Genomic DNA, 12385 nt, shown 5'->3' on the forward strand with positions numbered 1-12385 from the left:
TTTTCATTTTCTAAGTTAGTTTGATTAAAATTAATTTGTCGTAACGTAATAGGTAACTTTATGCCACGGCATCGTCGTCGCTAATAATAAAAATGAAAATTTACGTATTTTCTTACTATCAAGGTATGTCTTTATACAATTACTTTAAAATAGTTCAAATCGACTAAATCATATCATAGTAATTCATTCTCTTTCTTTTATCCTTTAAAAACTATCTAATAATCATTAACCCTGGAGTGCACATCACTTTCGAGTACGACGTCGTTTAATTTTATTTCTCTTAAAATACTAAAATCACATATATGTAAATATGAGGACTGGTACGAAGGGTTCGCGAAATTTCACGAATAATTATCATTTTGTTAATCATTTAGTGGCAATAAAAACGTGCCTCGTTGTGAGTAGTTTATAAACATCAAAGGGAAATGAAATTCATCTTTGAGGTAACCTTTAGACTCCCTTCGTTCTGTCCTGATATGTTGAAAGAGTCCCCACGATATTGATTTTTTCATCATCTTCATTCATTAGTGCTCAGAGAATTTTTTTTCTTGAATTAGGGAGAATTTCGTCAGATGAACAGTTCTGTTGCTTAAATTGAGAACATTATTACAGAATTTTTAACATCGCTCTTAATTCAAGAACAAGTTTTTTAATTCGAGGACATTTCACTGGAAAAATTGCAAATGGTGTCATTGAAAAGGCAAGAGAATTAAAAAATAATTTCTTCCAATTTCTTCGCCTTTCCAATGAAAACATTTCATGTCTTGGAAAATGTGTCCTTTATTCAAGAAAGAAAGATCTGTGCGAATGCTAACGCTTTCGAGGTCTNTAATTTCATTATGCAAATTGCAAAATTAGGACCGACAGATAAAGGGGGGGGGGGGAGGAAGGGCATAAAATAGATAAGAATATTTTAACATTTGTAAATTGGAGGAGTGAAGACAGTAAGTGAAAACAGCGGCAATAGATAAACAGTGTTTGAATGGTAAAATAGCGTAAAATTACGTATAAATAGAAATGTCACTTATTTATTCATTTTCATTTTCTAAGTTAGTTTGATTAAAATTAATTTGTCGTAACGTAATAGGTAACTTTATGCCACGGCATCGTCGTCGCTAATAATAAAAATGAAAATTTACGTATTTTCTTACTATCAAGGTATGTCTTTATACAATTACTTTAAAATAGTTCAAATCGACTAAATCATATCATAGTAATTCATTCTCTTTCTTTTATCCTTTAAAAACTATCTAATAATCATTAACCCTGGAGTGCACATCACTTTCGAGTACGACGTCGTTTAATTTTATTTCTCTTAAAATACTAAAATCACATATATGTAAATATGAGGACTGGTACGAAGGGTTCGCGAAATTTCACGAATAATTATCATTTTGTTAATCATTTAGTGGCAATAAAAACGTGCCTCGTTGTGAGTAGTTTATAAACATCAAAGGGAAATGAAATTCATCTTTGAGGTAACCTTTAGACTCCCTTCGTTCTGTCCTGATATGTTGAAAGAGTCCCCACGATATTGATTTTTTCATCATCTTCATTCATTAGTGCTCAGAGAATTTTTTTTCTTGAATTAGGGAGAATTTCGTCAGATGAACAGTTCTGTTGCTTAAATTGAGAACATTATTACAGAATTTTTAACATCGCTCTTAATTCAAGAACAAGTTTTTTAATTCGAGGACATTTCACTGGAAAAATTGCAAATGGTGTCATTGAAAAGGCAAGAGAATTAAAAAATAATTTCTTCCAATTTCTTCGCCTTTCCAATGAAAACATTTCATGTCTTGGAAAATGTGTCCTTTATTCAAGAAAGAAAGATCTGTGCGAATGCTAACGCTTTCGAGGTCTCGGTTGGATGAAAATAAATCAAAATGGCGGGTGATAATTACATTAAATTCATTATGGATCCATTTTAAAATGGCAAAGTACCGACAAACATAGTCTCGATGAGGGGCGGCGCAGGTACAAGATCCTCAACTTTCAGGTAGAATATTCGCTGATGACCCTGGATAGATAGACTTCTGAGTTCTGGTAATTTACCGAGGAGTCGTGATAAATAGTTTGTCTTTCGCTGGGCCTCGGCATTGTAGGTCACGTGGTCGCGGAGGGATGATATTATTTTCGACTGCAGCTGCTCAACACGGTGGGGCTCTTTCAGACCATGCCTCACTGCAAAAGACAATAAATTCGGGGATTTTAGTAATTATTTAGTCCACCGGATGCTGGGTTTTTAAATTTAACGATGTGCGACCGGTGAAGGGGAAGAATGGGGACGAGTGGATTAATGAATTTGATGTTCTGGGGAGAGAGCTGAGGAGCCAACGGAAACAGGCGATGCTGTCAATAGTTAATTGCGAGAGGATGTTCGATTGTTCAATTGGGAGGAGGGAAGAATTGAATTTAATGGTGGAATAAGTGGAATTTAATGGGAACTTTGTCTCGCTCATGTTCTTTGTCGAACGGGGATCTTCCAAAAAATATGAAGGATCTGTGGCTGGGACAGATTTCAGATATTTGCTACGTTTGTATTTGTTCGAATGCGTTTCATATGAGGAGCAAATATGAATTCCCACCTGAGACAGATCGGACGAAACAACACGGAGAAGAAAGTTGGAGAAAAATTACCAAACAAGTCATGTAATCGTGGAGCGGAATCTATTTCTAGGTTTTTTTTCACCCCATATCGGAGCAAAAAATACGAGAAAATAGTAAATTTTTCTTTGGTGAATTAAGAACATTTACTTTTAGGTTAAAACTGTAAAATTTACCAATCATCAAAAATTATTCCATGAATATGAATGCTCAATATTGCGCAACCATTCACATAAGTGCGTCCTCATGTCCTTCACATCGGAGCCCGAAAAAGAAAATTGGGAAAAAAAGTTTGGGAAATTTCGCTGTACAAGGAACGGTATTATTTACATCCACAGATGCGTTTTAAAAAAATTGAAACGGATAGTAGGATATCCTCCACAAAAGGTATTTTTTATTGAACTACAATTACGCTCCACGATTAAAATTAAATTTCGTATAGTAAAATTTGCCATGATTTTCTAGTACTTTTCATTGAACTTTTGTCTCCGTGAAACATTTGAAATCTGTCCGAGGAAACTCCTTTATTTTTATTTATTTTTTCTTATTAATTGCTTTTAGGACATAGTCCCTTTGCAAAGGGGAAGTAACATAGATAAAAAGAAGCAATAGATATCTTATAAAGAAAATTTTAAAAAATAGAAAAACATGGGTGAAACTAAGATCCCATGTCATTTCATGGAAGTCAATTGTCGAAATTTAATGGGATTTATTACTTATGAGTTCCTGGGGGGAATGAATGAGTTGGCATGTAGTGGCGATTCAGAACACTGATTCTATTTTTTGTGTGATGTTTGGAGAAATCAAAATTGTTTTAAAGAATTGTTTGTAAGAATAGTGAATGGTATGGAGAATTAGATACTTCGACGAGAAATTACAAATTGTGGGATTCGATGGCTAGAAAAACCATATCTGCTTTTGTTAGGGCTGATTTTATATCACGTGATCAATAGCTAGTAAGAAAAATATAAAGAAACATAATCTGCGTAGATTTGATGTTCGAAAAAAATTGTGAAAGTTTCATACTGATTGACAACCTCGTTCACGAGAAATTGAAAAACGAAATAACATGCGTTTTCATGCAAAATATCGAGGAAAATTCTAGCTCAATAAAAAAATTGCGACAAAAATCTGGAACATTTATGAAAATACGGGGTAAAATATAGAATAGAATTATTTTGGTGAAAAATTGCGATCATTAGGAGTTGTCAGATTCCCCTAGTAACCTAACTTTTCAAATATATAGTACGGGGAATCCCAATTTCAGAGAGCTAACATGGACTGTAATTGGGCTCGCTAAATAAGAAAACGCCACCTAGGATCTAAGGCGCACGGGCACTCACTCACACAAACAACCAAATTTTGGGTTTGCGTAGGCGCGTATGTGAGCGCCTTAGAGCGACCATATTGACGAAAAACAGCGTCCTCAACGGTATTTGGCGACTCCAATAGAGAAACAGGCTCAATTTAAAAAATCTTAATTTGAGAATTCGAGTATCTTCTATTCACAGAAAGGGCATAAGAATTTTTTTGGATTTGCAAATCTTTTTTTTAGCACTTTGATAATCCTCTAATTAATGATAAGTATAAATAAGAGTAAAAACTATAGAATCAATGAAGAAAAAGTCAGGGAATCTTTTAATGATTTTATGAAAGAATAGAAAATTCATCAGAAACACGCATCATTATAATGAACAATGAATTATTGGATTTATGATGATTCCTTGAGTGCACCGATTTTCTCCCCATTTGCGAATTCCATCATTTATTAAAGAATAAAAAACGATTTACCTGTTATGAGAGTGATAGCACAGAGACAGGCAAATGCACTGATGTCCACATCGAGGGTATGAAGTGCCTGACAGAATTCCAGAATTCCGTGCAACCAATCCCCAAAGCTTCTTTGACACTGAGCACGGGTCAGTACAACTCCATTGCAGAAGGTTAATCGTGCATCATCGGCTCTGGTACGATAAGCCAGCCTCAGTACAAAGAGCTCGAGACTCGCTGATTGGAAGAGTAATTCTTGATCCTCCTTAGTCAGATCAGTGAAGCCAGGAATTTTATCCGCAAAATTACGGATCACATCGACTGAAGTCATCAGGAGATTGTAAAATTGTTGAATTTTTTCCGCCTCGGTGACGGGTACATCGTTGAGCCCGGGCTCGCGGTACTGAGAGTAGTCCAGATTTGCTAAGTCAGGGGTTGTGTCAACGTGCGCTCGGACTAAGGCAGTTATCAGGGATATGGGCGGACTTGGTGGAGATTCTTGGGGGGATTTTGGCTTGGACGGTAGTCTACCTCGACGACCTTTTAGCGAATCTGTTCGGACGACCTATTAATAAAAAATCACGAGTAAAGATTGATTATTAATTAATTAAAGAGGAGAATCATAAAAGAATTTTCTTTTTTTTTTTAACTTTGGGACAATTTTTTGATCAACCGATTTAGTTTGGAGAATGAATGAAATAATTTATTAGTGAATTGAACAAGTTTTTTTGTCAGAGAGAGAAGACGGGTAAAATGGAACACCAAAAAATACGATTATTAGCGCAATTCAGTAATTTTTTTTCGTTTTAGTTGAGGTCAAATGGTCTTGACGGTGGCAACTCTGCTGTAACTCGTTCGATGCTGACGATAATTTGACTCTTGAGGATATCTAAGTATCTTTTACAGTTTGGGGCAGGCCAAACTATAGATTCAACGATTTCCAACCATTTGTCAATCAAATTTCGAGAGGAAAATTTGAAAAAAATCATGAATATGCAGTGTCATTCAAATGAGATTTTGCACAGAATTATTATTTTTTAAACAATCGTTGTTTATAAATAAATAATTGAAAGTGTTTAAACTTTCGGAAACTGATTGTTTCTAAACATTGCTTCTTTCCAATTTTTTTAAAGAAAAAATGCTCGTATGTAAAAAGCCTAATCGGCTATATAGGGATTATTAAAAAATAAAAAATAAAAGAAATTACTCGTAATTTTAAAAAACTGCAATTTTTAGATGATTTCAACAAACTTGTTCTATAAGTTAATTTTATAATTTTTTTTCAGATTTTTAAAATGTTTTCTAACGGTTTAATATCGAGATTCAAATTCAGATCTGCAAAGTTTAAATAATAAAATCATCGTAAAATGTCCGGAAACTTAGGGTCAAATGGGGCTCAAATGAAAGCGCTGATGTTCGACTACAAAAGTGTAGAAGCATTTCACTGGAGAAAAAATAGCCAAAGTACTTGGATATCCTTAATCATTAACATTTTTAATAAAAAAAACCTTCAATATTCATAAGGGGTGGTTGACCGTCAAGACTATCTGATTTTCTACTTCAAAAATTCCCAGGTTTTCGTTAGGAATGAACCACAACAAATTCTCATTTTTGTTGAAGTTTGACTTCATGTGATTCAATTTAAAATACATCTTCATAGAAATTCCTTTCGAAAGCAAATTGCTAGTTTACCAATAGAAATATATCGACTATCTTGTAACGAAAACCAATTTCCCACTTGTTTTGAATCATCAAGTTCTGACATTTTTATCGAAGTCCACTACTTCCGAAGATATTGAAAAGAGTATAAAATCAAATTTACTCGTTGAAAACCAGAATTCGGATTAAAAATAAAAAACAATTAAAAGATTGTTTTTTTTTCCACTCAATTCTTGTTTTATTCAAATAGAAATTATTCATATTTTACCTCTTTAACCATGCCGACTTTGAGACACTTTTGGAATCGACAAAATTGGCATCGATTGCGCCGTCGTTTATCCACAGGACAAGCTCTCTCAGCTAGGCAGACGTATTTGGAGCCCTTCTGCACTGTCCTCTTGAAGAAGCCCTTGCACCCTTCACAGGTCCTCACACCGTAGTGTTGACAGGCAGCGGTATCTCCGCAAACAGCGCAGAGTTGACTGGGACTTTGCGGAGCGCGATCAGTGCCTCCCGGGGACGGTATGGAAGTGAGATTTCCACTCGAGCCGCTCCTTCGAGGCTTCGGAGATTCCTGATTGCTGCCACTGCTACTCGAACAACGAAAATCGAAATTGAATCTCTAGAACTTCGAAAGTTCGTTGAAGCGTTTTCATTGATGGGAGTTTATTGGGGAAATTCGGATTATCGAGATTTATTTTTTAGAAGTGCAATTCCGGAGCCTTTAATTCAGCTTATTATGAATGTGAAATACGCAATGAAAATGAAAAACTCAGATTTCTTTTTCAGGTGTAATCATTTCAATTCATACATACTGCTGCATGATTTCGAGAGTTAAGGTCCGGGTGTACTATCTTTCGAACGTTATCTGGATTTCTTTTACCTTTCGTAATCCAAAATTGTCAATTGAGTGGTACATCATGTAGAAATTCCCAAAAATTATAATAGAATGATGGGAAAAAAAAGAAAAAATTCTGAACTTTTTCAAAGAGCGTTTTTAATTGAGATTCAGGATGAGCTGAAAAAAGTGGAACTTACAAATATCTGATTCGCTGTGGCAAATTATCTATTAGCAGTCATTTTCCATGGTGGATAACAAAACACTAACTCCTCATGGGAAGTGACAACTAGGTATCTCAATTTTCAAAACAGTGGTATGTAGTCATCTGCCATTTTTGTGATAAAAGTGTGATTAAAAATTTTTCCAAAATATTACAATTTTTTTCAAAGAGCCTTTTCCGTAATAAATGTCTCTGTGTAATGTGGGAAAAGATTTACGAAATCAGTCTTCCCCCTGCATGATATTGGGTGACAGGCTGCCATTTGTCACCCTAAATCAGATACATTTTTCAATTTCTTGTTATTCAACTTATTCTGAATATAAATTAAAAATGCTCTTTGAAAAAATTAAGAATTTTTTCTACTTTTTTTTTATTATTCATTCATAATTTTTCAAAACTTCTGCATGATGCAGGACTCAATTGACAATTTCAGATGACGAAAGATGAAAAACCATCGAGATAACGTTCAAAAGATAGTACACCCGGGCCTTAATTTGAAAATAGCTGCACTGTTAGAAATTTTTTGAAATTTTACGGAAGATATTTTAGTAAATCTCATAAGAGTGACATTGAATCGAATTTAGGAAAAAAATGGTTATGAAATTCCAAATTTTAAGCAGAATTCACGGAAATTTATGAGTTTTCAGTGGAACATGAATATTCCGAAACAAAATGCCATTAATTTTCAATTTTTCCCGGAATTTTCACAGAATAATTGAACTGAAAAATCAAGTATTTTATTGATTTCCAGATCGTTTGAAATGGAATATATTATTTTTCAATGACAAGATTTCCTGAAATTTTAGTGGAACTTGAACACGATAAAAACTTCCAGAATTTGGCACGGAAAATAACGAGGAAAATTTTTAATAGTGTGGCAATTACATAGAAAAAAAATATACTTTTAATTTGACACAAAGAAATTGGAGAAAAAATCGAAATTCATTTTCTTTTACCGCGACACAAATTTCAGGTGAATATTGATTTTTCCAGAAAAGAACAGATCCATGTTAAAAAATTCAGAGTGTTCCTTTTTTCAGAAAATCAATGGAGCTTTCCAGTAATTTCACAGAATTGCAAGAAGACTTCAGTTTTTTGAAGGATTTAACATGGTTATTTTTATAAAAGTTGAAAAATTTACCGACTCCCTGAATTATCAGGAGCCTTTTTTGGAAATAAATGAATGTTCTTCATTCACCTCGTTTGATATCGCTCACTGAGACATTGATACCATAAAATACCGGAAATTCTCTTTCGACAGTGTAGAATATTTTTATTTTCACCTCGTGAATATACAATTTCTCATACCATTAGAAACTTATTTCCTCTCGTGACGAAATATTTGAAAGCATTTTCACAGATTTCGGAAACTAATGTATAAAAATTGCACTAGTGTATCCAGTCTGAAGAAATTCTTTAGTTCTTTCACAGAAAAGTCGTGCGCAGTAAAACAATAAAAACCTTCAACATATTTCCCCAAGATTAGGACGTGAAAAAAAATATCTAAATTTTATAGGAGTGGCTTCTTCCGTCCCGTTGAATTACAGCTGTTTAACACAGTTATCAAGTGTTGAAACGTAACTGTTTAACTCAATCCTAAATATCCCTTTGAATACCTAATTCTCAATATTGAGTAATTTTACAACAGATCTTTTCCGAGCAATTTTTTTATTCTTCAAACCGTCTACTATTTGAGGTTTTTTCCTCCGCGTTGAAGTTCATTTGTAATAGCAAAGTGAATAACGAGCACTGAGCGAGGAAAAAGCATGTCTCGAATAAGTCTTGAAAACCACGAGTTGAAAATTGTTAAGATTAAAAAATCTTGAGTAGGAAATTCGAACAAATTGTATATTTCGATATGAGTGCATAAAAAGTGTTTTTCCGTACTGACCTTCACCTTTTCCAGTCCGGGCATTGGTATTGCCCTTCCCCGAACTGGCAAAAGTGAAAGTCACTATGGAAAAATATCGTTCGCGCCTAGTACCACAGGGGTTTTCGACTCGTGTGATTGGCACGCCTCGCCTTCGGTTCGGCGTGCCGACTCGACGGGGAATATACTATTCATCACTTGTGCGTAAAGTGGAATTTTACGCACAATTTCAAAACTTTCGTATGTTTAAATAAAACACTTTCTAATTTTCCATTATTTATCCAACCGTTTTTATCATTAATTCTTTAAAAAAAACTCCTTCCAGCCAATATACAGTCAACGTACAGTCGAGCACTAAAGTTCGTAAACAGAATACATAGAATGCAAGTTCAAGCTGTTCACGAACTTTAGTGCTCGACTGTATAACGATTTTAAAAGAACAAAGAAATTTAACACAAAAAATCTACAATTTGTCGTCTACATTTCGAATGCTATAAGCATTCTTCTTCAGGGCTGTTTATTCAATCTAAAGTAGAATAAAAACATCTAAAGTTGATTGAATAACCCCGATAGTCCGGGGATAATACAGAAAGTAAATTAACAAAATTTACTTTCTGACAAATTTCGCAAAAATTATATTGTTCATACCTAGTAGAATCAGATCTCTGCAGCATTGGTGCCCGTGACCGTATGACATTGTTACTCCCGAGACTTGGAGCAGATTGTGGACCCACGAGACTTGGTGGCTGCCCATAGGCAGTTGCCATTGGTACACTCGAGTACATGTCCCGTTGATGAAGTACCGTGCTCTGTGGTAACGTAACAGCAGGATTGGACGTCGATATTGTCGAGAAATAGCCAGGTGGTGGTGGTGGCGGTGGAGGAGGTGGTTGTGGTGGTGAAGAAGCTGGGGGTGGTGAACCGGGTAGATTAGCTGAGGCTGGCGGGGGCGTCAGCGTTGTTGGTATCTATTTTGGAAACAAATCATCCTCATTATCATAGCAAGTCGTTATTACCTAGTAATCCAAAGCGTCCGGAACTAATTAATCTATTATCTTTAGTATATCGACGAAGCTACGCGGAAAAAAAAAGTTTCTCGGTTTGAGTACAAAGTTACTGAGTCTGAGAAACTCGTGGTTCGAGAGGGTATTGTACTGAGAATGAGAAACTGGTTGATTGATTTCGGAACAAAAATCCCTAAATTTCAAAATTCGACTTTTTTCAAATGCGAAACGTCTTGAATTAAGAACCTTCGCATTCTGAAGGATATCGATTCGGGCAATTTTTTCTGGAGGAAATCCTCTTCAGAGTTTACAGAATAGATTAAGAGTATTTTTTAGGCGCAATATCAATTTTAGTTTCTGAACATTTTTTTCGAGAAAATGATTTTTGAAAAAATGAAATTTAACACATTGCGTTCATAAGAGCGGTTTACTCCCACCTTAATCCAATAGTTCATAGGCTTGAAGCGTTTTCTCGTACGCATAACCGTATATGACTTTGTTCATTATACTCTTTAGATTTTTCTTGCGACATTTAAAAACATAAGTTTGCGGGCAGATAATTGCAAACAATTAAATTAAAAGCTTCTTGATTGGTATGGCGACCATATTGGGTTACTCGGACTAGGGATGCAAAATAACAGTAATTTTTTACATGCGTCAAGTCAGTTGTGAATTTACCGTTTTCTGTCCATTTCTGACTTAACGCATACCTCGGGATGCAAACTGACCGGTCAAGTTACCCAATCGTCAGTAATTTTGCTCGTTGTCATTTATGCTTAAAAATCGTCCATCTAAATGTAACCTGGCCCTACCTTTTGTGCTCGGTCTTTTCTTTTTTAATTGTTTTTATTAATTTTTTGAGAAATTTGAATTAAAATTATTAATAACGTCGAAACGGAAATCGAAAATTTAGTGAATATTACCTTAGTATGGAATTTCCAAAAAATTAGAAAATTTCGTAGAACTTTTTTATTTATTATTATCATAGAATCTACAAAGTTCAATTATAGTAAAAAGTCGTATAAAATTTTTCATTGGCAAAATGATTTCGTAAATTTTTTTTCTTTTAAAGTAATTAAAGAACTCTCTCAACCATATGGTGCCCAAAGCAGGCTATCTCTTACTAAAATTTGGAGCGTTGTGGGGACCGAATTTCGAAGTAACACAGTAAATTGACCGGTCAGTTTTGTCCGTTACATCCCTAACTAAAATGCTTTGAATAAGAAAGGATTTATAACCATGAGCAGATTACTTGAAAAAAAAAAAATATTCAATTCAGAAACGAGAATGTTCTTAACTTGAGAACCCAGAACTTATCAATTCTAAAACTGAGATTTTCTTAAAATAAGCAAAAAAATGTGCCTTAATTGACGTACAATTATACTAAATTCAAGTGGAAATGACTGAGAATTTGTCCTTTTTTCGTTGATTTTTAAGGGAAACTTCAATTCTTTCCCGGATTTTTTGTTCGCAAGATTTCAGAAAATACAATAGAATTCTGAAATTCAGAGACTTTTTACGCGAACCTACATTTTTTCCTCTGTATAGTGGATATAACGAAAGAAGTGAAGACTTTTCAAGTGGAAAATTTTGCTTCGAATTTTGTTTGACTCTTCATCCAGTCATCACCACTTGGCTACATAAATATTCTCATTATTTACGTTATGATGATGCTCGTGACGTTGATGATGGTGGTAATGATGCTGTTGGGGGTGGTGATATGGTACAGTCGTGGAGAATTCACCGGTGTAGGTTGGATCGTTGCAGGCGTACTGCAGTGCATCGAAACACTCGTCGTCCATTTTTATACCAAGACTCTGTAGTTCTTGACGAGTATAACGCTGATGAACTGTGTAGGTCTCTTGAAAGCTCGGCAAGGGGGTAGGACTGTAGAATAATCAAGAAATTGATCATAATCTACTCCAAAAATAATATACCATCGAATCTCTCTTCATTTTTCATTTCATTTATTTGCAATTTAAGGCCCGGGTGGATTATCTTTCGAACGTTATCTCAATTGTTTTTCCATCTTCATAATGTATAACATATCACAATTTCCATTGGATTTTACATCACGCAGAAGTCCCTAAAAATTATGATTGTACAATTAAAAAGAGTTTTAAAAAACTGAACATTGCCAAAGAGCGTTTTTAATAAAGATTAAGAAATAAGTTCGATAAAGAGGAAATATTGAATGGATAATTTATCATGGTAACTAACGATCTAACAGCCATTAGATACATCAAATTATAGTCCAACTAAATCTTCTTTTCCTTCAGAAACTTAATTTCAGGCCGCAGGTTTCCGTGGTTTCCATTGTCGAAATGTTGATTTCTCAATGAAAACAATGGAAATACAATTGTTCAGATGGAAAAGAAATTTTAGCCTGACTATATTAATTTGCAATTTCCCTC

General features: G+C 34.5%; 1 protein-coding gene across 1 annotated transcript in view; it reads right to left on the reverse strand.

Moving 5' to 3' along the window:
* Nucleotides 1-1032: 1032 nt before the first annotated feature.
* LOC107039463 (nuclear receptor subfamily 4 group A member 2) overlaps nt 1033-12385 on the reverse strand; it is a 58145-nt gene continuing 46792 nt past the window's right edge. The window contains exons 4-8 of the mRNA XM_015259078.1: nt 11633-11858; nt 9616-9935; nt 6305-6626; nt 4399-4942; nt 1033-2184 (exon numbers count right to left, since the gene is read on the reverse strand). Coding sequence (XP_015114564.1) covers nt 1928-2184; nt 4399-4942; nt 6305-6626; nt 9616-9935; nt 11633-11858 — 1669 coding nt within the window. The 3' untranslated portion in view covers nt 1033-1927. The remainder of the gene's footprint in view (nt 2185-4398; nt 4943-6304; nt 6627-9615; nt 9936-11632; nt 11859-12385) is intronic.

The sequence above is a fragment of the Diachasma alloeum genome, unplaced genomic scaffold, assembly GCF_001412515.2.
Source record: "Diachasma alloeum isolate Michigan unplaced genomic scaffold, Dall2.0 Dall_scaffold_00300, whole genome shotgun sequence".
Classification (NCBI taxonomy): Eukaryota; Metazoa; Arthropoda; class Insecta; order Hymenoptera; family Braconidae; genus Diachasma; species Diachasma alloeum.